Source organism: Microcaecilia unicolor, chromosome 11, assembly GCF_901765095.1.
Source record: "Microcaecilia unicolor chromosome 11, aMicUni1.1, whole genome shotgun sequence".
Taxonomy (NCBI): Eukaryota; Metazoa; Chordata; class Amphibia; order Gymnophiona; family Siphonopidae; genus Microcaecilia; species Microcaecilia unicolor.
The window spans coordinates 70686470-70712130 of NC_044041.1; the positions used below are offsets into that span (position 1 = coordinate 70686470).

Sequence of the window (25661 nt, forward strand, 5' to 3'; positions counted from 1 at the left end):
CACCCACAATGAATATACGTAAGGCACTAGTGCAACTGAATTCTTCAGTGTGTGCAGACTGATCTTGTATGTCAGATATTCCAAAACCTGACTAGCCATGACAACTGGTTCAGGTTTAAGAAGCCCTAGTAATGCCTGCAACACGTCCTGCCATGTAGCTTTAAGTTTTCAAACTATAGTTTCATTCTCATCTCTTGATATTTAAATACTACTGTAGTATTTAATATTCTCTTGCCAGTGACAAATGTGAATCATTATTGCCAGTTTTAACAGCACCAGGGAGTAAGATCGTTTCCAGGAACAAAGCTGAAGCATTCCTAAAATGCTTCTGTAGCAGAAAAGATGCTACAAGAAACCCATTACGCACAGTTTTAGTTACTACACTGACCAAGGCAGTGATGCAAGAAATAGATATAAGCAGGAATTGGCTGGATAGAAAAGGTTTCGCACTACTCAGACTGCAGAAATGAACTATCCAGGGCTCTTACACATTTGTTATATCAAGTTTTTGATGCACTACATCCTCCCTATTTGTCATTCATTATGTACTAGGTCATCAGTAGAATGTCATGATTCTCAAATTATCTATTTCAGTTTTTCATAATCTTGCAAATTAGACCCTTTTTTTTCCCATCTCCCCTGCCCCCTCCCACCAAGTTCTAGCTGCCAGAGAGTTTTAAGTTTTATGAAAATACAGGGATTGGCACACTTACAGCTTGGTTTGGTGTCGAGTTGTCCGTTTTAAGCTCCTTGTGGTTTGAGAACTGGATGAAGATAGGTTGACTCCGAAGAACTGGCGTGACAGTAGTGTAGTAACTTACCATCGTATTTGCAGCTTCTTCTGTGTTCATTTCTATAAAAGCCTAAATGAAAAAGGGAGGATTGTAATAAGCTTAACTATTGTTCATACAGCTTTCCTCACCCACTTTCAAACCTGTCAACACATTACCTGATTCTTTCCTTTCAGCATCAGGAGGTTGGTGACTTTGCCAAATGGTAATCCCAAGGAAATGACTTCTGCCTCTGTGACATCACTAGGAAGCTGGCGCACATGGATCACTCGAGATGCAACCCCTACACTTCTGCTGTCGCCCTTGAATTTTTTACTGTCATTTCCATTTGCTACGAAAACATTTGTAGAGAAGCAGGTGATGAGTATAGTAAAAACTCACTGTAAGCCACAGTGCATAACATTTGCATAAATAAAATTTAAGTCTTGCACCTAAAACTTTAGCAACCTTCCTTCACATAAAATAAAGGCCCAGATCATTACCAGCCTTCCTCTTTCAGTACTGTAACTGCCAAAAAGCTCCCTCAGAATACACATGTGAAACCAAATGAGACTCTCTGGGATGACATGACTAAAGTCACCAGAAACAGCCTCTCCAAAAGTACTTAACACTGATTACACTAGTTACAAAACTGTAGATTAAACTAAGCACAGTTATAATTTGGACCCATGACGTGAAAAGTCAGCCACATTTTATCTGTGACTTTAGTCATGTTTTCCCAGTCACAAATTACTTAGTGCTCAACTGGAGTCCTGGACATTCCAGGGTACAGGTAACTAGTACCTTTATAGCTGGGAGAGGGCAGAAAGATAAACAAGTGCTAACTACAAAGCACACTTTAAAGTCCTCAAGATACCCATGCATCTGAGGTAACCTCTCTGGCCAAAGAATGAAGACAGCTTCCTCAATATCAATCCTCAGTGGTGGCTCTATCAGCAGACCTTTCCTTCACCCCATCACTTGGTCAAACCACATACCGGGAAACAAACAAGTGAAATGGTGGATTTCAAATTATACTGGAGACAGCTCTCCTGTTTCATCAATGCGTTAACACGAGGACTCACAGAATGCAGTCATGTGGTGATGTCTGGTCATAGTCTCTGCTTAACCATCATCTCCCTTCCACTTCCTTTAACATACCATACAAAAGGGAGAACACTACTATAGGCAACATGGGAGATTTACAATGAGGCATCTCCCCTACAGCTAACCAAAGATGAAACTCCTGTCAGAGGGCACAACCATCATTACATGAGAAATGTACCTTCGGACATCAAACACCATTGGACACAACTGACAAAAAAGTTCCATGTAACTAAGATCTGTAGACCCATTACCAATGGATGAACCTTTTGATACAGAGGGGCAACAGAATGTACTTGCCCTAGATAATATTGCATTAACAAAGATCAAAATGCAGATACATCACATCAAGTGCCACAATGTTTTATACCCCCATTTTGATACACAGTCCGACATCTTGTCCTGTCAGGTAGGACAATCTATAGAGAAATTTTAAGGGACATTCCCCCCCCCCTTATATCATGAGCTGTCAGAAAAAAGTCAGAACAAGTAGAAATGAAAGATGGCCCTGCTCCTTTACAAGCAGAGCCTTAACATTCATAGACCAGGAAGGTTTTACCTGCAGAACCAGAGTTGCTCATGATAAAGGATCCGTTAGTAACACAAGAGAAAAGTTCGTCAGATCCCCGCTGGAAGAGAAGAAGGAATATTGACTTGATAGTATTTGGTGAAATGTAAGCAGACATTAAGAAAAGAACAAAATCAGAAGTGGAGCTGGTAGGAAACCTGGAGAAATGTGTGGAGAGCTGTAATATGAAGGGATGTTAAATGGAGGAATAAATGCACCTTAGTACTACTTTTTAGATTTGTAGATGCACTAATGTATAATTCAGTGAAGAAAGCCAAAAACAAACCTACATGGCTCTAAAGTCCTTGCAATTGCTTATATCTACTCCTGAACTCATGCCTACTGCAACTTCTGTACAATATCCCTGGTAACTGCACAGCATAAACTATTCATATTTCACATTTTATATCAGCTCATCCTAAATTTACTATAGGGTTAAGGAGAAAGCACATATTTGAGATCAATTGTCCATTTAAGTTCAACATTTATTAGCTGGTCACTTAAAAGCATGTCAGCCACCTTTTGGGTAGCTTGGAGCTGTGTACCATTAAGAACCTGGGACAAATCAGGCAGGCAATACGTTTTGAGTACACTACACTTTAGGGCTTATCATAAACCCCCCAAACACACACACACAATATGTGTAATTGCTATATAGTGAAGATACTTACCTGTAGCAGGTATTCTCCTAAGACAGGCCATTAATTCTCAACGACATCCACATCGCCCAGTGTGGAACATAATACAGAGTACTACAGATTTAACAGCACGTGACAGTGTCCCCACAGCGCATGAAGTGCCTTTCCACCCACGAGAGTGTGGGACTATCAGTACAGTACAAAAGCTATATGAGAACTCAAAGGGGAGGTGGAGGGTATGTGAGAATTAATGGCCTACTGTCTTCTGAGAATACCTGCTACAGGTATCTTCACTTTCTTAGAGGACAAGCAGGCCAAGTTATTTTCACATGTGGGAATCCCTAGCTATGATGCTCACTGAAAACAGGAAAATTGGAACATACAATGGCATGTTGAAATAAGTTGAAATAGCGATTAACCTGAAACTATATACATTGAGTGCAGCATGGGAACAAAACAAAAAAATGGGCCTAGCAGGGTGGAGCTGGATTCTAGACACCAAATTCTGCAGAACTGTCTGTCCAGACTATCACATCAGGCATCTTCTTGCTCAAGAAATAGTGAGATATGAATGTGTGAAGACCACATTGCAGCCCTGCAAATATCTTCTAAGTGGGCTATCAACACCATCATGGCTCTAATATGAGCCTTGACGTGACTCACAGTCAGTCCAGCTTAGGTACAATGAAAGCCTACTGGAGATTGTTTCCTGATGGCGAACCCCCCCATCCTGTTGGGATCAAAAGAAAAAAAAGCTGGGTGGTCTGTAGGGCCTAGTCCACTCCAGTTAGAAGGCCAATGTTCACTGTGCTTTCACCAGGATGGGAATAAGGTTTGGAAAGAATGTTGGAAGGGCAACATTCAGATGGTACTCCAACACAACCTTAGGCAAGAACTTAGGGTGCGTGCGGAGAACTACTTTGTTATAATGAAATTTTGTGTAAGGTGCATCTGCTATACTAAGGCCTGGAGCTCACTGACCCTTCAAACTGAATTAACAGTCAACAAAAATACTGCTGCACTATACCCAATTGCTCCTGGAGCATGGCCAGATGGGCTCATTGAGGGAGCACATCAGGAAAGGCTGAGGTGTCTGTTTCAAAGAGGCTGAACTGTCGGTGTCAACTTAGTACCTAGTCCCGGCTTCATGGAGACTCCAGTGCCGTACTATCAACAGAAGGTGAGCGCTCCTCCTGGTGCAGACACTTCTTGAGGAACAAATCCCCTCAGTGCCCTGGTGCTCCCAGTACCATGTGAAGGGGATCAATACTTGTGCTTCTTGGCCCAATGTTGAGCATCAACACCCCTCGCTGCCGACAAGGATGTCAAATCCTCATGCCTCCTCAGTGTCAAGTCCGATGGTAACTGGTCCCGGGGGCCGTGCACAGCGGAATGTGTAGAGGCAAGTAGAGACTTACTCTATGCACTTTCACTTCCAGTGTCAGACAGGAGTCTAGGAACCATAGGGAACGATGCTGGTGCAAGTGCCAACGCCCATGTCGATGATTCAGACCTGGCTCCAAAACTGGGCCTTTCTAGACAACCGTGGTTTTTTTTTTTCTGCATATGCAGGTAAAAATGACAGATGGTAGAGTTATGTTCTGGCTCCAAGCACTGGGATACTAGGAATGGCTGTCAGTTCCGGAGATGGTCAGATTTCACCAAGCACAGAGCTCGAAGCCACTGAGAACCTACGATGACATGGAAGGGAAAACAGCTGTTGCCAAATCAAACTATGATGATAGAAAAAAGGGGCAAATCACCAAGAAAAGAGGTGGGGAAATCCCAACCGAAACAGGTCTGATCGGGCTTCATGAGCACAAAAAAACAAGAAAATTTAAATGGGGAAAAAACTGTAAAGGGAAAGAAAAAAAAAACACGAAGGGAAGGCACAAAATAGCTGAAAAAGCAGACATACCAGATGCTTGAGAAGCCACGAGCAATGTGTTCTCTCCTCACAACGTATGGAGAGGCTGATTATCTACATAAGTATTGCCATACTGGAAAAGACCAAAGGTCCATTGAGAATACTGACCATTTAACCCTGCTGTTTTCTATCTTTTAACCAGTTTTTAATCCACAATAGAACACTACCCTCCTATCCCATGACTCTCCAATTTCCTCTGTAGTCTCATGAGGTTCTTTGTCAAACGTCTTCTGAAAATCCAGATACACAATATCAACCGGCTCACCTTTATCCACATGTTTGTTCATCCCTTCAAAGAAATGTAGTAGATTGGTGAGGCAAGATTTCCCTTCACTAAATCCATGTTGACTGTCTCATTAATCCATGCTTTTGAATATGCTCTGTAATTTTGTTCTTAATAGTCTCTACCATTTTGCCCGGCACCGACGTCAGACTCACCGGTCTATAATTTCCCGGATCTCCTCTGGAACCTTTTTTTAAAAATCGGCGTTACATTGGCCACCCTCCAATCTTCCGGTACCATGCTCGATTTTAAGGATAAATTACATATTTCTAATAGCTCCGCAAGCTCTACTCCAGTTTGTAGAACTGCCCCAATTACATCCTCCAGGTTTACAGAGAATTCATTAAGTTTCTCCTACTGATCAGCTTCAAATACCATTACTGGTATCCCACCCAAATCTTCCTCGGTGAAGACCGAAGCAAAGAATTCATTTAATCTCTCCACTATGGCTTTGTCTTCCCTGATTGCCCCTTTTACTCCTCGGTCATCTAGCGGTCCAAACTATTCTTTTGCCGGCTTCCTGCTTTTAATACACATTAAAAAAAATTTTACTATGTGTTTTTGCCTCCAACGCAATCTTTTTTTTCGAAGTCCCTCTTAGCTTTCCTTATCAGCACTTTGCATTTGACATGACATTCTTTATGCCATTTCTTATTTTCAGTCGGTTGCTTCTTCCATTTTCTGAAGGATTTTCTTTTAGCTCTAATAGCTTCCTTCACCTCACTTTTTAACCACGCCGGCTGTCGTTTGGTCTTCTGTCCTCCTTTTTTAATACGTGGAATATATTTGGCCTGGGATTCCAGGATGGTGTTTTTGAACAGCATCCACGCCTGATGTAAATTTCTGACCCTCGCAGTCGCTACTCTAAGTTTTCTTTTCATCGTTCTCATTTTATCATAGTCTCCTTTTTTAAAGTTAAACGCTAACGTTATTTGATTTCGCGAGCAGGAAGGCACTTGCAACAGCATCTCCATTGTGCATGCATATGTTCTTAAAGCCACAGTATGCTGTAAAAATGTTACGCACAGGGTGACATGGATGACATCACCCACATGTGAATACATGGCCTGCTTGTCCTCAAAGAAAAGCTATAAATATGTCTTATAACTTTAAAACTGATTAACCTATATAGACATGCAGCATTCCACAACAGGCTTAGCTTGTGATAAGATGCAGGCAGCCCTCCCCCCCCCCCCAAAAAAAAAAAAAAAAAAAAGAAGAAACACACCCTACAGAAGAGGCACACTCATTCTGTTCAAATGAGAAACTCAGCACTGCCAAGTACTACAATTACTGGTGTGAAGTAGCAGCCTAGTTACAGCAACTGGGTAAGATCTTGGGCAAGTCACTTAATCCTCTTGTTGCCTCAGATACAGATTGTAAGCCCTCCAGGGGACAGGGAAGTATCTAGTGTATCTGAATGTAACATCTTGAGCTACTACTGAAAAATGTTTAAATTAAATCAAATTACTGGAATTGCAATAGGCACAGGGATTGCCAACTGCATCAAGTGACATTACCACTTCAAAACCTATACACCAAAATCTAAACTTCTGTACCAAGGACAAAAAATGGTCAATAAAACAGAAAAATGACAGCAGAGACCATACAGCTTATTCAGTCTGCCCATCTATAAGGTAGTCAGCGTCCTTAATTCTCCCAGTCTAACACCCTTTCCCCACCAGATACATCATAGCCCAGTTCTACAATACCCATCCCGGTTGGACTCCTTATCGAACCTTGACAAAAGTATGAACATTTAGAAGTGCTCTAACAAGTGGTCATTAAGTAGCAAAAGGCATTCTACCATGTGTATAAACAAGGAAATAACAGAGCCAGTTTGCTTACAAACAATTGCTATCTGCCATTTCGTACTAGCTCACGATTTGCGAGATTTTTAATTCACTGATCAGATAATCAGCTCTAACCATTAGTCAAATTTCACTAATAAAGGTTTTTGTGGAGTTTATTCACATTTAAATACAATATTGTACGATATATTCCCAAAATAAAACCAACCTGCAAATTCACAAGATTTTTCTATAAGAATGTCAGTAATTAAGAGCAGTGAAGAATGGACAGTGCAGTTGCTTACCTGCAATAAGGGTTCTCCACAAACAGCAGAGGAATGCAGCCACCCTTATAGGTCACATCCTCTAGAGAGACCCTGTATGCGGTGCTCTCCTCAAGCTCTGAGAAGTCTTTTGTATTCCAGCCTTAACCAATGTTACTAGTAAGCTCATTACTTCATATCAAAGTAACACTTCAATATATTTAAAAAAAAAAAAAAAAAAAAAAAAAAAAAGAGGGATATGGAGGGAAAAGTGGCTGCATTCCCATCTACAGAGAAACTCCACTTAAGATAAATCATGTTTTCTCCATCGAAAAGCAGGAGAGATGCAGGCACACTTACTGGTGACCCCAAAGCAGATGGGAGATAATTTCTTAATTTAGGAAAGATTTTTAAGAACAGACTGGCCAAAGCTCAAGTCTACGTGAGACTGTCGAGCAATGTTTAGTAAACATGTAGACCGCAGATCATGTAGCTGCTCTGCAAATGTCGAAAATAGATGTATATCTCAAGTTAGCTATAGAAGCTGTTTTGCAAGAAAGGCATGATCTGTAAACATGTCTGGTGATATGTCCTCAAAGAAGGGGAAAAAATACAGAGATCCATCTAATGCTACTTTAGAAATTGAAAACACCCAGATTACTGAGACAGAGAAACTGAAGATGTGTTATCTTTGCTAAAAAGAGAAAAAACAGTCCAGGCTGCTTTGTTAGAATAAAGAATGGGGGAGAAAGGGTTATAAAATAAACTGATTAATATGGAAGTGATACCTTAAGAAAAGAGATGTTTGCATAAAGGATTTTGAATTGAGTATATGGTGGATAATGGATTAATACCTGTAGCTGACATGGCTATTAGAAATACTATTTTCCACATGAGAAACTTAAAGGTCAGCTCCTGTCAATGGAAAAGGGATCATGAATTCATAAGACTTCTCAAACCTTGATACAAGAGGATGCACTTATACTGGCTTTGACTATAGATAATGCAGTAAAACGGATTTGCAATGAAGTATGAAGGTCTAATTGGATAAATGCTGCTATTCCAAAATCTCAGGACAGGAGGTCAGAGCTAGGGTTTTATCAATGTTCCATGTCAGGAAATGTGACCAGACATGTACGATTTAGTGTTTCAAGGTTTTCCTGAACTACTTAACTTCTGGGAGGTTTAGGTGGGCTCTGATTTCACCAACCATGCTGTTAGATATAGTGACTATGTTTGAATGTAGCAGATTTCCATGTTGAATTGAGATGGGGAGAAACATGAATAGGTGGTTGTCTTGCTAAGCCAGATGTAGAAACCAGTGTTTGGACTGTTGTGAGGCTACTAGAATGACTGCAGCATTGTCCTGAATTATCTTTTGAATAACAAGAAGGAAAGGTGAAAAAGGAAAAACTGAATCCAAGAAAGGGTGACTATCATGCAGCTGTCAAGAGGCTGCCAGGTTATGAACAGTAGAGTGCATATTTGTGGCTTTTTTTTTTTTTTTTTTTTTTTTTTTTTTTAAGAGACATCTACTTCTGGTATTGCCCACTTCTGAAGGATGGGCAATAGACCATTTTTGAGGCTCTAGGAATTGACTTATGAATCGATTGTTTCCCATGACAGACTGCTTGAAGGGTCACTCGAAGTGAAAGAGCTAAATTCCAGCCTTCTTTACTCCTCTGCAAAGATGCAGTGATACCAATTCTCCCTTATTTGTTCACATGAACATGGTCACTTGATTGTCCTGATTTGTTCTGAAGCCAAGTTTGAAAGGATGACATGCACAGAAAATAGCTTGTATTTCCAGACAATTTATGTGTAGTGATTTTTTTTCTTATGGCATCCAGAATCCCTGAGTTCACAGGGCATCTGTATGAGCTCCCCAACCCCATGGAGATATATCCATGGTTAGACAAATTTCAGGTTTATGTTAAAAAGGACAACCTATTTGCAAATTGTGGGCATTCTGCCAATTTGGTGACTAACATCGTGAGGAGAATTCTCAAGAGATGCTGGAAGCAGATTCCAAAGTTTCAGATGATATTACAAATGGCCGATATAAAGCCTTGCTAAGGGGATAAACTGTAGCTACCACATGCCCTAGTAGTATGTTGTGAACAGAGGTTGACATTGAGACAGTAAATTGCAAACTATGATAATCCTGTTTTCCATGAAGAAAAGCTCTGGCTTTATGGGTATTCAAGATTGCCCTGATAGAGATGCATTGAATCAGATACATGGTAGACTCACATTATGAAGCCCAAAGCACTCCTAGAAATATTGCCAAGGATTTTATAGGAACCTTTAAAGATAACAGAATGGAGTTAAAATATGTAGGTTTTAGGATAACTGGAGCACCTAGAAAGTGGTTTAATGAATTTTGACAAAACTTTAGGCTATAAAATCACATTGCTCTTCCTGACAGAAATCCAGAGGAGCAATATGAACCACAGGTTGGCACAGCAAGACATGATATTAACCAGGATATTCATGAGATACTACAATACAGATCTCTTAATTGGTATGATATCTGGAGAGAAACTTCCCTGGAGAACAAAGCTAATCATTCAAAATCATCCACATGGGTCTAGATTGGGAGACAACCCAGCCATTTCCTGAAGGATATGAAAAATTGATTGAGCACTGTACGAAAATTGTGAAATGAGCAGAAATGTCTCACTGAGAGGGCAAGGAAGATTTAAAGGCTAGGCTCCTGCAGATGTTAATTTAGCAGAACTGTACAGTACCTTGATTTTGCTCATTTCACATCAAAAGAAACAAGTCAGACCGTTTCTTACCGTTAGCTGCTGAATGAGAATACAGGACTTGTTTTCAGTGTATTATCTTTTCCAGGTTTACTCTGCAGCTCCGTCTCAGCTATTCTCTAGCTGTCCAGCATAGGGAATAGCAGATGAGAAGTAAAGAGCAATACAGTCACATGGAGCTTAATGGCTTGCTGCTTAGCACTGGAATATCCATGCATGCCCAGAGACCCTCTAAAAGGGTTCTCTCAGCTTGAGAGCACCACACACAGGAACCATCCAGAGGATGTGCCTGCATCTCCCCTGTCGGAGAAAGGATGATTCTGGATAAAGGTTTAAGGTCAGTTAATATAGAATGCTCTTCCTCTGCACAGCTCTGGCCTGAATAGTTTTTAATGACATTTGGTGGCTCAAAGGATAAGAATCTATGCTCCACACAAACATCCCCCTTCCAGCTATGAATTTATTTACTGCTTCTTAGTTGAGAATTTGGAGATAAAGACAAACCTTTCAACAGTGGATATATAAATTTCATAAGAGCCTGTCCTTCCAAACATAGTAAATGGTAGAAACAAAAAAATGGTCCACTGAGTGCCATGTTTGCACTGGGTTTGTACCTGCCACCCAATACAGGCTACTGTCCCCATGATCAGAAGTGCAAAAATTAGATATTTCCAGCCAATCTTTTTCTATGCTTGGTTTACATCCTCTTGCCTTTTAGGGATCCACTGTGTACATCCAACTCCTTTTGGGACGTCCACTATGTTGTAGTTCTTGGTTTCTCTTTCAGACATTCCACTACTCACCATTCCTTCAAATAAATGCCTATTTTTAATCTAATTCAACACTTTGGGACCCATCCCCAGGCTGATCAGTTTACAAACGCTAACAGAAAACATACTTCTCAGCATTCCCTTGCCACCTACTTGACGACTCCTTCATATTACCCAGCTGGCAGAAATTTCAGGTGAGAACACTGGCCACCTTTGTTAAGATTTGAGTAAGGCTGGTCTTAAAACATCTATTCTCCCAGGTTTTTCCTGTAGATTAGCAACCTGCATTTGATCTTGTATCAGAATCTCACCTATTAGTTTATCTCTGGTTTCTGTTGAAAACCTGTTCTTTTCACCTTTCCTGTTCATTAATGGCATTCCTTTCCATTTTGTAATTAGTCTGTGCACACCTCTTTGCTGTGGCAATTTGGCACTATAGTCCTTAAACAGACTATTAGTCCCACCGCTACATAGAGAGGCTCTCACTTCCCAGTCTAGCCTGTAGGTGTGCTGTTGCAACTCAGACTAAAGGGTTGTGCTCAGAGATTAGAAGCCTGCATGGATGGTGGGACACAAGCTGCTTTAGCAGAGGAAAGCAGTTTTGATGAAGCTAGTGTGCCATTATGAAAATAATTATGCCCAGCCCCTGTTGAAACCTTGGTAGTCTGCTATGTGTAGGATTGGAAGATAAGTGTAAAGCAGAAGCCAATTCTGAGGTATTGTTAAAGCATCTCCCAACTAATGCAAGCAGAATGGGTGGACTGAACCATAATGCAGCAGCTTTGCATTTTTGATGCGAGTGAATAGACCCAAGTCCCCTAAGCTCAGACAGTCTGCAGGACCCTGTTGCAAAGACTGTAGCACTTAATTCTGGAAACAAGAGAAGAAAGTTGCTTGCAACTGTATGTGAATTGCTATGACAAAATCCTAATCTTTGCTGCTTGCTGACAAACCAGGGCAACTTGGTTTTAAGTTCAAAGCGATCAAGACGGACAGAAACACAAAAGCATGAATACAACTCCAAATTCCAGATGACTGGAGAAGCAGGACTTCAATCAAGTCCCTTGAGATAGGAACAACAGGGTCCCAAACCTGTGCCTGAAGCTTCATTTTCAGTACAGAATGACATTCCAGTACAGAAAAGGTACACCTTGTGTGCAATTGATATACACCACTACAACATATTTTGTAACTGAACAAATGTGAGTATATTTATACTGCACTTTATGCATCTTATGCATGAGCAACCAAAGGGTTTACAAAATAAAAACAAAAATGTGTATGGTCATGTCATTAAAGGAAAGCTCCTGGATAGAGGGTGGGTGGGTTCACTACACTGGAACTTAAATCAATTGAGGTAGTCTCATTTTTAGACAAACCAAACTGTGCATTGCAACAGGCACAACCCAACATCTAAATATACCCTGTACAGTGGCTCCCAAATGGAGACTGAACCCATATGCAAATCACATCAGGAGATAGGGATCAAAGAAACAGGAGTGGCCCCTTTCCATCTGGACCTCCATCATGACCTATGTCCAATAGTCAGCACTGGGCCTGTCCTGTGTGGGCTTCCTGTTAGGACTGGAAACCCATACAAAGTAATGGAATCCAAGTTCACACTAACAGGTTTTGTACTTTGCTGCTATTATTATCACTACTGCTACTTCATGCTTTAAGTTTATACAAGGGGAGGAGTCTTATGTTTTCATCAATCTGAGTTACTTGAATTTCTGTGTTAAAGAGAGGTTATACTGGCTAAATGTCTAGAATGACACCTAAACACAAAGTCAGCCTATAGGGTATAAGTTTGAGTTCTGGAAGTTGATCACAAAGCCCAGACTCTGGAGAAGGCAAACTCATTCTTGAACAGAAATGCAAGGTTCTGAGGACACTGCCAAAGCACAGTCAAGGTAGGGAAAATTTATCTTTGTTTATGAAGATGTGCAACTGCAACAAGGCATAAGGAAAAAAAACACAGGGGCCTGATGAGAGGCTGAAAGAAGGACTTCACTGATAACAGTACTTGCATAGTTGAAAAACAGAAATCATTTGTGGCCCCTATGGATTGGTATATTAATAAAAGCATCTGAGATCCAAAGTACAATCTCTCTTCAGGAAAAGGTAGAATGGAGGGAGGCACATTCAATTTGAATTTCACTTTGCAGAGAAAAAGGTAGAGATCCTTGAAGATCCAGGGATAGGGTTGTCTCCTGTTTTCTTGGGAATAAGAAACAATACAAAGCTTCAGTCACATTTGAGAGGCACTGGTTCTATGGCATCAAGCAACAGAGTGGTGAGGGTCAGGGTCTGGTAGGTTTGCTCCTACTGCCTAGAAGTCCACCCAATCCCCTGCAGGTAGGTTTTTAATACTGAATGCAACAATGAGCCAAAAAATAGATGTTTTGGTTGAGTAGGTGTGGCCTGCTTTGGTTGGCACCTGTCCTGCTGATGTGGGCTAACCAAGGACACAGCTTGTATGAGGTATTTCTGGAAGACAAATATATTTCATGGCAATTTGAGATACTGAACAGTACTAAGTTTTAGAAAGCAAATCTTTTTTTCTAATACATACCACATTACTTCCCTTCTAATGTGCCACAGAGTAAGCTGAAGGTGTTACCAGGCTAGTTGCCTAGCAACTATGGGGAAAAGTAAAATTCTTGAATCCAGTGGGGGAACTGTGCATTGCCAGGCTGATTAGCAGTAATGCAGAATAAATAAGATGGATTCTTGAAGACGTTTCCTAAATGGTCTAAGGCATGGGTCTTTACTAGGTTATCCATGGTGGCGTTAACACTAGAGAATGCAAGAGCTGGATCTAGTTGAAAAGATGGCTTTTGTTTAGGCAGCCATCTGTTTGCACAGTGACAATGGTCTGCTTTGTTCTATAGAAACATCTTAGAGAGACCCAAAGTATACTTGAATGAATATTGGGTAAGTATGGAGTTTTTGCAAAAATACACACAGAGGCCATACCTTGTTAGGGTGGCATTGCTCTGGCTCACTCTTGCAGTTTTCTGAACTGCTCCAACATGCTGTACTTATTATTTACTTGTTGCATTTGTACCTCACATTTTCCCACCTATTTGCAAGCTCAATGTGCCTTACTTAGTACCGTCAAAGGTGTTTGCCCAGTCGGTGGATACATACAAAGTTGTATAGTGATCGTATGAGGTATAAGTGGAGGGTCGGAATGGATGACGATTGCGTGATGTCCTGTTCGATCATAGTCATGCTGTGTTGATAGGTGAAGAGGGTTATTTGGGGTCGTTGGGGTAGGCCTTTTTGAAGAGGTAGGTTTAGTGATTTCCTGAAGTTCAAGTGGTCGTGGATTGTTTTCACAGCTTTTGGGAGTCCATTCCATAGTTGTGCGTTTACGTAGGAGAAGCCGGCTGTGTATGTGGTTTTGTATTTCAGTCGTTTGCAATTTGGGTAGTGTAGGTTTAGGTAGGATCTTGATGATCTGACTTTCATATTGGTAAGTCTATAAGGTCTGTCATGTATCCTGGGACTACATCATACATGATTTTGTGGACTAAGGTGCAGATTTTGAAGATGATTCGTTCTTTGATTGGGAGCCAATGCAACTTTCCTCGGAGGGGTTTGGCACTTTCAAAGTGTGTTTTGCCGAATATCAGCCTGGCTGCTGTATTTTGGGCGGTCTGAAATTTTTTTTTTTATGAGTTCTTTGCAGCCCGCATAGATTCCATTGCAATAATCTGCAAGGCTTAGGACCATTGATTGTATAAGGTATCGAAAAGTTCTTGGGAAGAAAGGTTTTAATCCTTTGGGCTTCCACATTGAACAGAACATTTTCTTTGTTACAGAGTTTACTTGGTTCTCGAGGGTAAGGTTGCGATCGAGTGTGACACCAAATATTTTCAAACTGTCCGAGGTAGGGAGGGTATGTCCTGGAGTATTTATGGTTGTGGGTTTGTATTTGTTATATGGAGAGGAGAGGATGAGGCAATGTGTTTTTTCAGTGTTCAGTTTCAGTTGGAATGAGTTTGCCCAGGAGTCCATGTTCAGACTATCATTGATTTTGTTGGTTACTTCTGTCAGATCATGTCTGAAGGGGATGTATATTGTAACATCATCTGCGTAAATGAATGGGTTAAGGCCTCGGTTGGATAAGGACTGTGCCAGTGGAATCATCATGTTGAAGAGTATTGGTGATAATGGTGATCCTTGAGGTACTCCGCAGACTGCTTTCCACGGTGGTGCTATGTTTGATTTTGATTTTACTTGATAAGTTCTGGTGGTTAGAAAGCTTTTGATCCAGTTAAGTACGTGTCCTTCAATCCCAAAGGCTGGTCTCGAGGCCCAGAGAATCAAACATGGATTTGGAGTCCATATGCTGGCACAGAACTATACTGAAGTCCATTTCAGGAAAGAAATGTATGACCAATAACAATAGAAGTGCTCTGTGCAAAGACTGTAGATAGAACTTCTCCATTCAACAATGCCATCTGTGCTAAACTAGAAACAAAATCACAGCACTGTGTGACATGTTATTGGCATAAAGTAGTTGTGCAGAATTCTTAGCACAGAGCATGTTATCTAATCTGCACTGAAGCACTGAGTTGGCTGTGAACAGGAGGAAGGTGTATCCCTCCTATGTGATGAGGACCCAAGATGGCTACTAGCACCAAGGAAAATATTCTAAGGCCTCAGCAACAGTCATATGATGTACAGTCCATGTTGAGGTTCTAATTTTATACATCATGGCCTCAAGCCCTAGAAAGCATTGAAGAATATTTCTGGCCTGGTAATTTCCTCAGAGTTCAGTCACTGTAGAACTGCCACTAAATTTTGCTCCCATGTGCAAGGAGTTAAATGAACACTCCAGGAAGAGGACGTCAGCCAAACAAATCAGTCAATCTTTGACCATTAATTTCTTCACATTGGCTATCTGCAAGAACCCCTAAATCAATATTTTTGGAGTCTACAAGATAGTCCATATTAAAAAAAAAAAAATGTGGAACTGCAGAAGGCAATCACTTGAACACGAGTTCTCAACCTACTCCTCAGAACACACCTAGCCAGTCAGGTTTTCAGGATATTCACAAAAATATGCATGAGATTTGCATAGAATGTTAGTGCATGCAAATTTCTCATGTATACTGTGGATATCCCAAAACCTCAAGTAGTTAGGTGCTCTCCCCCCCCCCCCCCCCCCCCCCCCAGAATAGGTTGAGAACCCGCGTATTTGGGTAATGGACGCCCGGGCAGAGCGTACAAGATGAGGATCTCTATTACATTATAACAGCAGATAACGACTAAGCACAGTCCATTTAGCCAGCACATTCTGGAGGTGACTCAACTGGAAACTTGGAGCTGAGGCACAGAAACCATGTAAGCTGCAAGTCATGTTTAAGCATGCACTCCAGGTTTAGAAAAACACTGAACCCCCGCAGGAGCCTAGTGAACCAGCAAGAGATATATTTATAACAAGGACAGGCAAGCAGACACCTTTGCTGGTACAACAGTTCTTGGTGGGCCTACCCTTTGTTTACTATTTAGTACTCATCTTGCTTCATGACTGGTTTCTGTTCTACCCTGCCTGGACCTAGTTGCTCCATCAATTCTGCTGGTCAGTGGAGGTCCTGACACAAAGTGACAAGCACAGCAACAGAAGCACATAATTCATTAACGTATAACATTAAATCAGAATTTCAGATAGTGCAGATTAAGTTTTTAATAAAATGTCACTATCCATTCTATTGTACTAGATACCAATTATACATAGTGCATTATTTTTGATCAGCAATGCCTTGATTTGGACTTTGCTCATGGAAAGCAATATATAATGCAATGTATAACAACAATTTAATCACCTCATTTAATAATGAAACCAAGGGAACATTTGATCTTACATTATATAACAACTTCCGTACCCCTTTGCTGTACACTTCCTAAGCTATCACTGAGTAAATAAAGACTTGCGCCCTTCCCCAATCTGTACTACCATGGAGATATTTTAAAACAAACCTTTCCTAAGACAGTGAATAAAGGGTGGGGCAAACCTTAACTGCCAGAAATTCCTGTGCTCAAAGTGCAGCAAAGCATCACACTTCCATTCTGCCAGTGCCTGGAATGAAAGCAAACCAGGAGCTTCATGCTCCCAGCTTTTAAAATAACCTCTGTGCACCCCTTCAGATAAGTGGTAGCACATTACATGTTTCTGCATTTTTTAAATGTTTAAGTATAAAAGCAAATGCTGGATTAGAAATGTTTTGCTATGAATCTGAACTATAAACATCTTGTACAAGTTACATATTAGCAATGATTTCAGGTCAAGTAACCTGAGACAGCAGAAATCAGCAAAACATTTGAACATGAATATTGCTTTCCTGGAAAAAATGGCTCCCAAATGTGTTTCCAGGTTTTTTGTTACATTTGTACCCCGCGCTTTCCCACTCATGGCAGGCTCAATGCGGCTTACAGGTACTTATTTGTACCTGGGGCAATGGAGGGTTAAGTGACTTGCCCAGAATCACAAGGAGCTGCCTGTGCCTGAAGTGGGAATCAAACTCAGTTGCTCAGTTCCCCAGGACCAAAGTCCACCACCCTAACCACTAGGCCACTCCTCCACACGTTTTCTACATTCCCAAAGCCCTCACCACTGTGCCAAGGATTAAGGAAAAGCCACTAAAACTTTGGACATGCCATTGATAACTCATAGCCAACTGCAAATCTGCACACAGCAGCTCATCCTATGGAGACAGCAAAATTTAACCAAGCTGATAACCTGTGGGAGGGTGAAGGCTTACAGACATGATGCTACACTCGTGTAAAAGTGTCAACATACAAAGCAAACTCACTGGATAGCAGTCATGTGAAATATAAAACATGAGACCAAACATGTACCAAAAGTAGGTCTCATCCTGAAAGTGATCTCTCTCTTCATGTATAATGTATAGCTCAACTCAGGGCCCAGTGAATGCCAGTAACGAATGCTGTTTAATTTCCATTTAATGTGTTTTTCATGCAATTACAGAATATAGCTTTATCACCAAAGGAACTGCTTTTTAAGCTTGCACATCCTTTTAGTTCAAGACAAGAAACAATGGTCAGCCTGATAAAGAGTATGCTATATGTTACACCTCACAGAAGAACTAGAGGGTTGCAATACCTAGACCTTAGTGAGTTGACCGAGACCAAGGTCTGAATGTGGTCTACATGCATGATCATGTTTGTTAACAACACACCCTAGAACCACCAACTCACTGCTGGCTTTGAACCGATGCCATAGGAGGGAACTGGAATTTCCTCATCACATTCTTGGCATGAGGCCCAAACCAGTAATTACTGTTACTATGGCAACAGCTCTGGTTTTCAAAAGGCATTTCTATGAAGTCAGCCTGCGTCATACTTTGAAAGAAGACTAGTTAATTCTTTTAACTCGGTTTCCAGCTCAATCAGAATCAAGGCCTAAAAGTAAAATTCTTAATCTAAGGCTTACAGAAACATTCACAAAATTGTAAATTGCACTACCATTTATCACAATGTAAAGCAGCCAAACCTGCTTGCTTTTGGCAGATCAAAGTAGCATAAATCCAAAATTGAGTCTCCAAGTTTCACTGCTTATATTCCACTCTACCCAGTAACCAGACTGACTACCACAACGCATAAAATACTCAAACATTAAATAAGCTGAATCCAAATTCCCATTAAAAAAAATCTTGTTTCACTACTGGAGATTTGAAAAGCATCAAAGCACAGATAGACTATCAAGGGAAAACCATGGGCTACAGGAAAATCTAGATACTTTAGTAGATAACATAAAACATGGCACATGTTAAACAGGATCAAACAAAGCAGGAACAAATAAATCCATACCTTTGTACCAACTACTATGTCTTGAACAATGCTGTAGAGAAAAAAAAAAGAGGGAGTTAGGCATTTTATCAACACAACAGATACAACAATGAACAGTATGTGGGAAAAAAAGAAAGCACTGAGCTAGTTGCTAGTCTCCCTAACACTGCCCATCTTTCTCGGGAATACAGTAAAAAGTGTTTTACTTTGATCAGCATTAGAGACTAAAGGAACTTAAGCAATTAGCTTGATACTTCAAATATGGCTATGCAAAGTGAAGCAGCACCAACTAAGAGCATCTGAATTAGGTTTTCAACAGTTTGCTCTGCAGAACTGTGGAAAGATGTCGGCTTATTTACATTTTCAGCTGTACCCCTATGTCTGCTCTACATTATACATGCCAACTTGTGACACTGAGCTCCTCAGCTGGAAATGCAAGAAAAATTATTACCTTCCTCTTCACAAGTCCACCTGCCAATGCAGCATAAAAAAGTATCTTAAATTATGTTCCCTGGTGTTTCCCAGTTAAGCCATTCTAAGGTTCTTATTGAATCCCACCAAATATGGAAATGTCGCCCACTTTCAAAAGCCAACTAGCACACCACAATATGTGTGTGCATTCTGAGACGAGTTTTGCTTCCACCACAGATACTATGAATCCCCCAAACCAAGAGAAGGATCATACAAAGCATTTCAAGCCTTCATAAGGGGGTGCAAAGTCAAACTGAGGGGCCAACATAGAAATCCACTGTGTAAGATCAGCACAGGGCTTCCTAATCTATAGGAAAATGTACACCAATATGGGAGAGCACACAATTCTGTACTAACAGCAGCTATATTTTGCACAAATTGTATCTGCACTTAAGTTGTATATTCATACATCTATGCACGTGCAGGAATGCTATTCTGTGAATTCTTGCCAATACCAATATTTATGCGACTAGCATTCCAGCACAGAGATAGCCATATGTGCATACCAACCTACAATTTTTTTTAATTATATTTGTCAACACACACATCTTCCCTTCAGCCCCTCCATAAAAAATTGCAGATACCATATGAATGCAGTAAGACATTGGAAACCCTCTCTAAATGCTGACCAAAGAATACGCTAATCTTACTTCAAAGACATTGTTAAAGCTCCAGAATTACAAACTTTACATTTAGCCTCTGAGCTTCCGCATACTTCTCTACATCTGCAATTGAACTTGCAACAAATATGTATGATTTTTTCCATATGCTAAACACTTGGCTGTTTAGAAAGTATTTGGATTGTCTGCTATCTCTAGTAGGCAAATTTTGTTTAGGAATTTATCCTAATATTGTTTAATTCTTTTAATCTGTTTATATCCTTTTGCGATCTTTTTGACGTTTAGTATATCTTACTTTTTCTATGTATATTTTTTGGTAATCCACCTTGAGCCACTGATTGCCTAAGCAGAACAGAAATTCACAAGTAGCTAATACCTTCAATTAGCATGGGATTTGCATGTGCTGCATGCTATTACCTGAATGCACACAGTTAACTTGTATACAAAACTCTTAATACAGAGTGCCAGGATCAAAACTAGCACAAAGCCTAGCACGCTACAGTACAGACTACTATCCAACCTTTGCTAATTCGACCACACTGCATATCCGACAGATTCCCCCTTCCGGTGACAAACACGGCTTCTCTTCTCGTTTTCCAGCTTCATGTGCTGCAAGGAAACCATCTTTCAGCCATGTTTGAGCTGAGACCGTGCTTCTACGCAAGGGAACCATGCTTTGCAGCTGATAATCCTTCATGAACCCCTCATCCTAAGGAAGCACCTTAATTCTCTTCCCGATTGACTTGAGCCCATGCTTCTATGCATGAATTTTTGGATCTGGGACCTCGCTTTTGCAATGAGGGAACCATATTAAGACCATGCTTTTCCTTTTTATTTTGAGACCATGGTTCTATACAAGGGAACCATAATTTTTGGACCTGGGACCCCACTTGTGCTGCAAGGGAACTTGAGAAAGTTTCAAACTGAGACCTTGCTTTTATAGTATTACAGTATGGCAGTCGGGACTCTGCCAGTGCAGCAAGGAAACCGTATGGCAGCAATTTTTGGCCAGTACAAAGAGGAAAAACGTTTTATTTAGATTTTGCTCACACCTTTTTCAGTAGTAGCTCAAGGTGAGTTACATTCAGGTACTCTGGACATCTCTCTGTCCCAGGAGGGCTCACAATCTAAGTTTGTACCTGAGGCAATGGAGGGTTAAATGACTTGCCCAAGATCACAAGGAGCAGCAGTGGGATTTGAACCGGCCGCCTCTAGACTGCAAGACCGGTGCTCTAACCACTAGGCCACTCCTCCAAGTTTTGTCTATAAACTTTTGCAGAAAGGAAGTGCTAAAGTGAACATTAAAAATGTTTTGAGCTGAGACCTTGCTTTCCTGCCAAGGAACCCATTTTTGATCCAAGACCATCCTTTTTCAGAAATTTTTGGACCTACACAATGTGAACAGAGAACCCGCTTTTCCTGCCAGTGATCCATTTTTTATCTAAGGCCATGCTTTTGCAGAAGTGAAACCATGGTAAGATTCTTGTGCACAATGAGTTTTATGCGGTACCATATGTAAACCTACTGTAATCCTGTTCGTTTACATTTACAGCACTTTTTGTTCTTATTAACACATCTGGAGGGTTTCCACTTGCAGTTCTGTCTTGAGACATGGGGCTCTGCTTGGTTCTGTTGTCTTGATTTCTGCTTCATACCCTACTGATTGGAAAAAACTTCTGTACTTGAACAGTACTATATTTCTATTCACACTGTCTGCTGTACAACAGCTGTGCATACTGCTCTGTATTTATACACAAATTGCCTGCTGTACAATTTTTTTTCATGTTAACAATATTTTAAAGATACATTACACCTGCTCATGCATAAAGTACATTTTCCGGGCATTGAGGGGTTACCATTGTTTTCCGTATTATCCTACTTTTCACTTACCCAACAATGGGTCGATTCTGTTTACATAATATAATTGAGATTGTACTGTGTTACATCGGCCCCCAAGTTTGTCATCATGCTTTAAATAGCTGTCTTTGGCTAGTGGAATCTGGAAACACCACCAGACTTGCTGTCATCACCATCATGCATAAAGCATATTCAGGCCAAGCAGCATGGCAGGCTGGACAAGCAACCCTGGGACCACCACCTGCATTTCCACTACCTTCCCTCATGATTCATCTTCTTTGTATATAAAACACCAGTCTCCCATCTTTTACTGGACCTCTTGTACAAGTTGTACAAGTGGTGTCCAAGAACTTCTGAGGTTTATTTCCTTATTTGATTGGGAAGACTTTAATTATATAAAGATTCATTATATGTTCCTTCAGCTATACAGTTGTTTAATAGTGGACTTTGCTACTGGATTTTCTTCATTCTTAACAGTCACCCCCAAATATCCAGCACAGCATTCCCACTTACAGCCTTTTCTTTGTTTGAATCTAACATTGTGCTCCACTGGATTACTGTCCTGCACACATTTCCTTTAAAGCAAGTGGATCCTACCACAGGAAACTGCTCATTTCTCTAAGTTGGCCATCTAGCTGTAGTCTACGCTCTGATTTCAGTTGCTGCAGTACATTACCTACTTTGAAATTTCTTTCCAATTACATTTTGACCCCCACATTTTGCCATTGCCCACTCTATTCTTGTGATCTTCAACACCTCTTAGACTGTGCACCACATCCTCATTTCCAGGATACTACTTGTTCCCTAATCTCTATGCTTAGCGAAGTATCACTAGCAAATGGAATGCACCTTATCTACATATCCAGAACAAATATGGAATAAAGGATGATTGCCACACACATTTTAACTAAAATAAACTACTGTCTTAATAGTGCATCATATCCAGATTCTATCTGGTATATGTCCTTCATTAGCTGTATGTAAGCCTCTGATATATGCTTTGATGCAAACGCCCAGTCTCTGGGCATCCTTTACTCAACACTTCTACAGAAAGTTTACATTAAAAAACTTGACAATCTAAATGGAACATCTGTACCAGTTTATCACCACCTCATGATTAATCAGCATTATCCATTATTGCAATCTTGACAATCCTTTGGTATTTTACTTTTCAGTCTGTGAAGCCTTAGTAGCTGTAGTGTCATTTCATCCATTTCCTCGACTGCAAAGCACCTAGGCCTACAGTTCCCCATTCAACATCCCTGCAATTTCTTCCTTGCTTAGTCTGTTGACAGCCATATTGTTTCTTAAGCGCTGGCCTAGTATTTTGTGCGTTCAATCCATTCAATAGAATCTCAAAGTATTCACAACACCTATTTCCAGCCTGGATTATTTGACCTTTATTGCAGACAAAAGACCACAAAGATTAACAGCACATCAAAGCTGAACCCAGGTCAGCTATATCCACTTCCCTACCCAACTTATGCCATGGACTACTAGGATAACCCACACTAAGCATTATTTAATTATAACACTATGGTTTTGGTACTACTTTGAATGGGAAAGGTGGGATGGGTGACTGCCTCCATACGAGAACTGCTGCTGTTCAGATTAGGCCATCCGGATCTTTGCCATCATTATGCTTTTGGTACTGTTTTATCTATAAACCCCTTGACCCACACAGCCAGGTGTCTTGCTCTGTGCAAGATTTAAATGTGATTTTTTTTTATCTGCTTAGATTTCAACATCTTCATGTCTGTTCACAGAAACCAATATTTAACCACTGCTAGTACTTATATTTCATCTGTTGCTCCTTGCTTCTGATTGTCAGCTAATAGCACATTAAAGGAGAAAACCTGGGCCTCCATATTAGCTAATTTCCTTTTCTGTTCATTGGTCAGCCTACTGACCAATAACATGGACTAGCCTAGTTAGTGCAGCAGCCCAAGAACCAGGGGAAAAGAGGGTTCAATTCCCACAGCAGCTCCTTGTGACTCTGGGCACGTCACTTAACCTCCATTGCCACAGGTACAAAGTAAGCACCAGCAGGTAATATGTAAAGCTCTTTAATTGTAACCACAGAAAAGCAGTATATCAAATCCCATCCCCTTTTCTACTGCCAGGTTTGTGAATATTTCCTTTGTATCCTCAACACGCTGTTACTTTTGTTTTCCCTTCCAGTTCTGCTTTAGTCCTCGATCTCCGGAAAGTCAAATACCTATACTTTCACAATATTAACGCACGTAATAAACACCACGTAATCGAATTAATCACTCTCTTGGGCTGAAGGAGCTACTAGGACAATAACTGAATATACTGATTACTATATCCATGCCTGAAATACTAAAAGCTTAACGCTGGCCAGTCTCAAGGACCACCCAAACCTTGTCTCACCCTTTGAAAGAAGAGACTCAAGCAGCACTCCTGCACACCAAGTCAAACAGTGAGCTAGCTGCTAAAGAAATCAGTACACAAACTGAAGACAAGCTGGACCTATTGCAACAAACGGGAAGCAAAGAAAGCAGGGCGAGGCGAAGCAGCGCTTCCATGTGGAGGACAGCGTGGCCAACCGAGTAGCCTGAACTATAGCAGAGCAGCCAGTTACGCCCGCACCACACAGAACTTTGGCCGAAACAAGACGCGGAAAATCACCGCACATTCGAGAGCTGGTTTCCACTCCCTTCTCCCCCCCCCCCCCCGCTCCCAAAGGAGTTCTCACTTCCTGGTGCCTACAAATGGCCTTTTGAGGGGAAGTTGGACGGGAAAAAAAACCCGGGAAATAGACCTATTCTCCAGAACCGGCCTGGATCTTGTGATCCGAAGAGCCGTTGCGCAGATCTCTGACCTACACTGAGCCTCCCGGGGGGGGGGGGGGGGTAAATGGAGGTTCTGTGCACGGCTTTCCCTGACCTTAACCCCCTCCCCCCCCCTTCCGCACACCAGAGTTAGGAAACAAAGGCTTCGCCCGTCTCGGGCTGCCCTAGCCACCGTCACACACACTTCTATCAACAAAAGAACGCAAACTCAGCGACTTACGGGCGCGACCCTCGTGAAAAAAAAAAAAAGAGCGAGAACCAAAATGGTGTGTGAGGAGGGAGGGCGTTAAAGCGACCAAGAGTCCAGGCAGAACTCCGAGTCTCACAAAACCCAACGAGGCCGCACCGGGCGCTCCGGCGAGCCGCTCCCGCACACCAGCACTCGCTCCAGCTACACGGGCGCGGTAAAGAGGCGGAACTCACCCGTCCATTGCACACGGAAACCCACTGGGAAAGGAAGTAAGACGAGGCAAGAGCGAAACGCCGCCAGACAGCCGCCTAATATAGACTCACAAAATGGCGGTGACGCCCGCCGACGCAGCCGTGCGTACTTCCCATTGGCTTAGCGGCCTGTCACTAAGAGCGAGGAGGAGGCAGGACGCGATCACCATTATAGATGGGTTTCCCTCCCGCGCCTGGCACTACCAGGGGGTGGGTGGGGTTTTGACGGTATTCTCGCGTACGGTACAGCCAGCCAGGTATGATGAGTGCACCACCCAGCCTGGCACGGGTTACTGAATGGGTAACGTTTCCCCTCCGCTCCCCTCAATAGGTAAGGGACGAGCATCATTTCAGCTAATAAATATCCTCCCTGGGAAAAGCGAGATGTCTCCTTCTTCCCCCCCCCCCCCCCCCCAGGAAGCTCCGCTCCGACCCTGGCTCCTCCCTTCCACGCAATACCGGCTCATTTCTCTTGGATTCTTTTTTCTCTGTTGATTATTTTCATTGTGTTTCACTGTTTGCCTTGTTTTCTTTTTTTTTTTTTAAAGGTTATAACACTCTTTGGTTATACAAATTTTATAAAAAAGAAAGATGTGGTAGCCGTGTTAGTCCACTTCTAAAGCCAGTCAATAGAAATAGAATAAAATAAAACATAGAAAAGACCTTTTTTGTATTGGACTAACAATACATTATTTTGATTAGCTTAATACATTTTTTGGATTAGCCCTTCTTCGTCAGAGAAGAGTGGACT

The 25661-nt window shown here is 41.4% G+C and overlaps 1 protein-coding gene across 2 annotated transcripts in view; it reads right to left on the minus strand.

Annotated features, from left to right (window-relative positions):
- PTBP1 (polypyrimidine tract binding protein 1) overlaps window positions 1-24981 on the minus strand; it is a 65782-nt gene extending 40801 nt beyond the window's left edge. For both annotated transcript variants that reach the window (XR_003943768.1, XM_030218243.1), the window contains exons 1-5: window positions 24893-24981; window positions 18727-18757; window positions 2434-2503; window positions 950-1122; window positions 714-863 (exon numbers count right to left, since the gene is read on the minus strand). Coding sequence is in view for 1 of the 2 variants with exons in the window: in XM_030218243.1 (XP_030074103.1) it covers window positions 714-863; window positions 950-1122; window positions 2434-2503; window positions 18727-18757; window positions 24893-24900 (432 nt within the window). In the remaining variant the exon portion in view is untranslated. The remainder of the gene's footprint in view (window positions 1-713; window positions 864-949; window positions 1123-2433; window positions 2504-18726; window positions 18758-24892) is intronic.
- Between the last annotated feature and the right edge of the window lie 680 nt (window positions 24982-25661).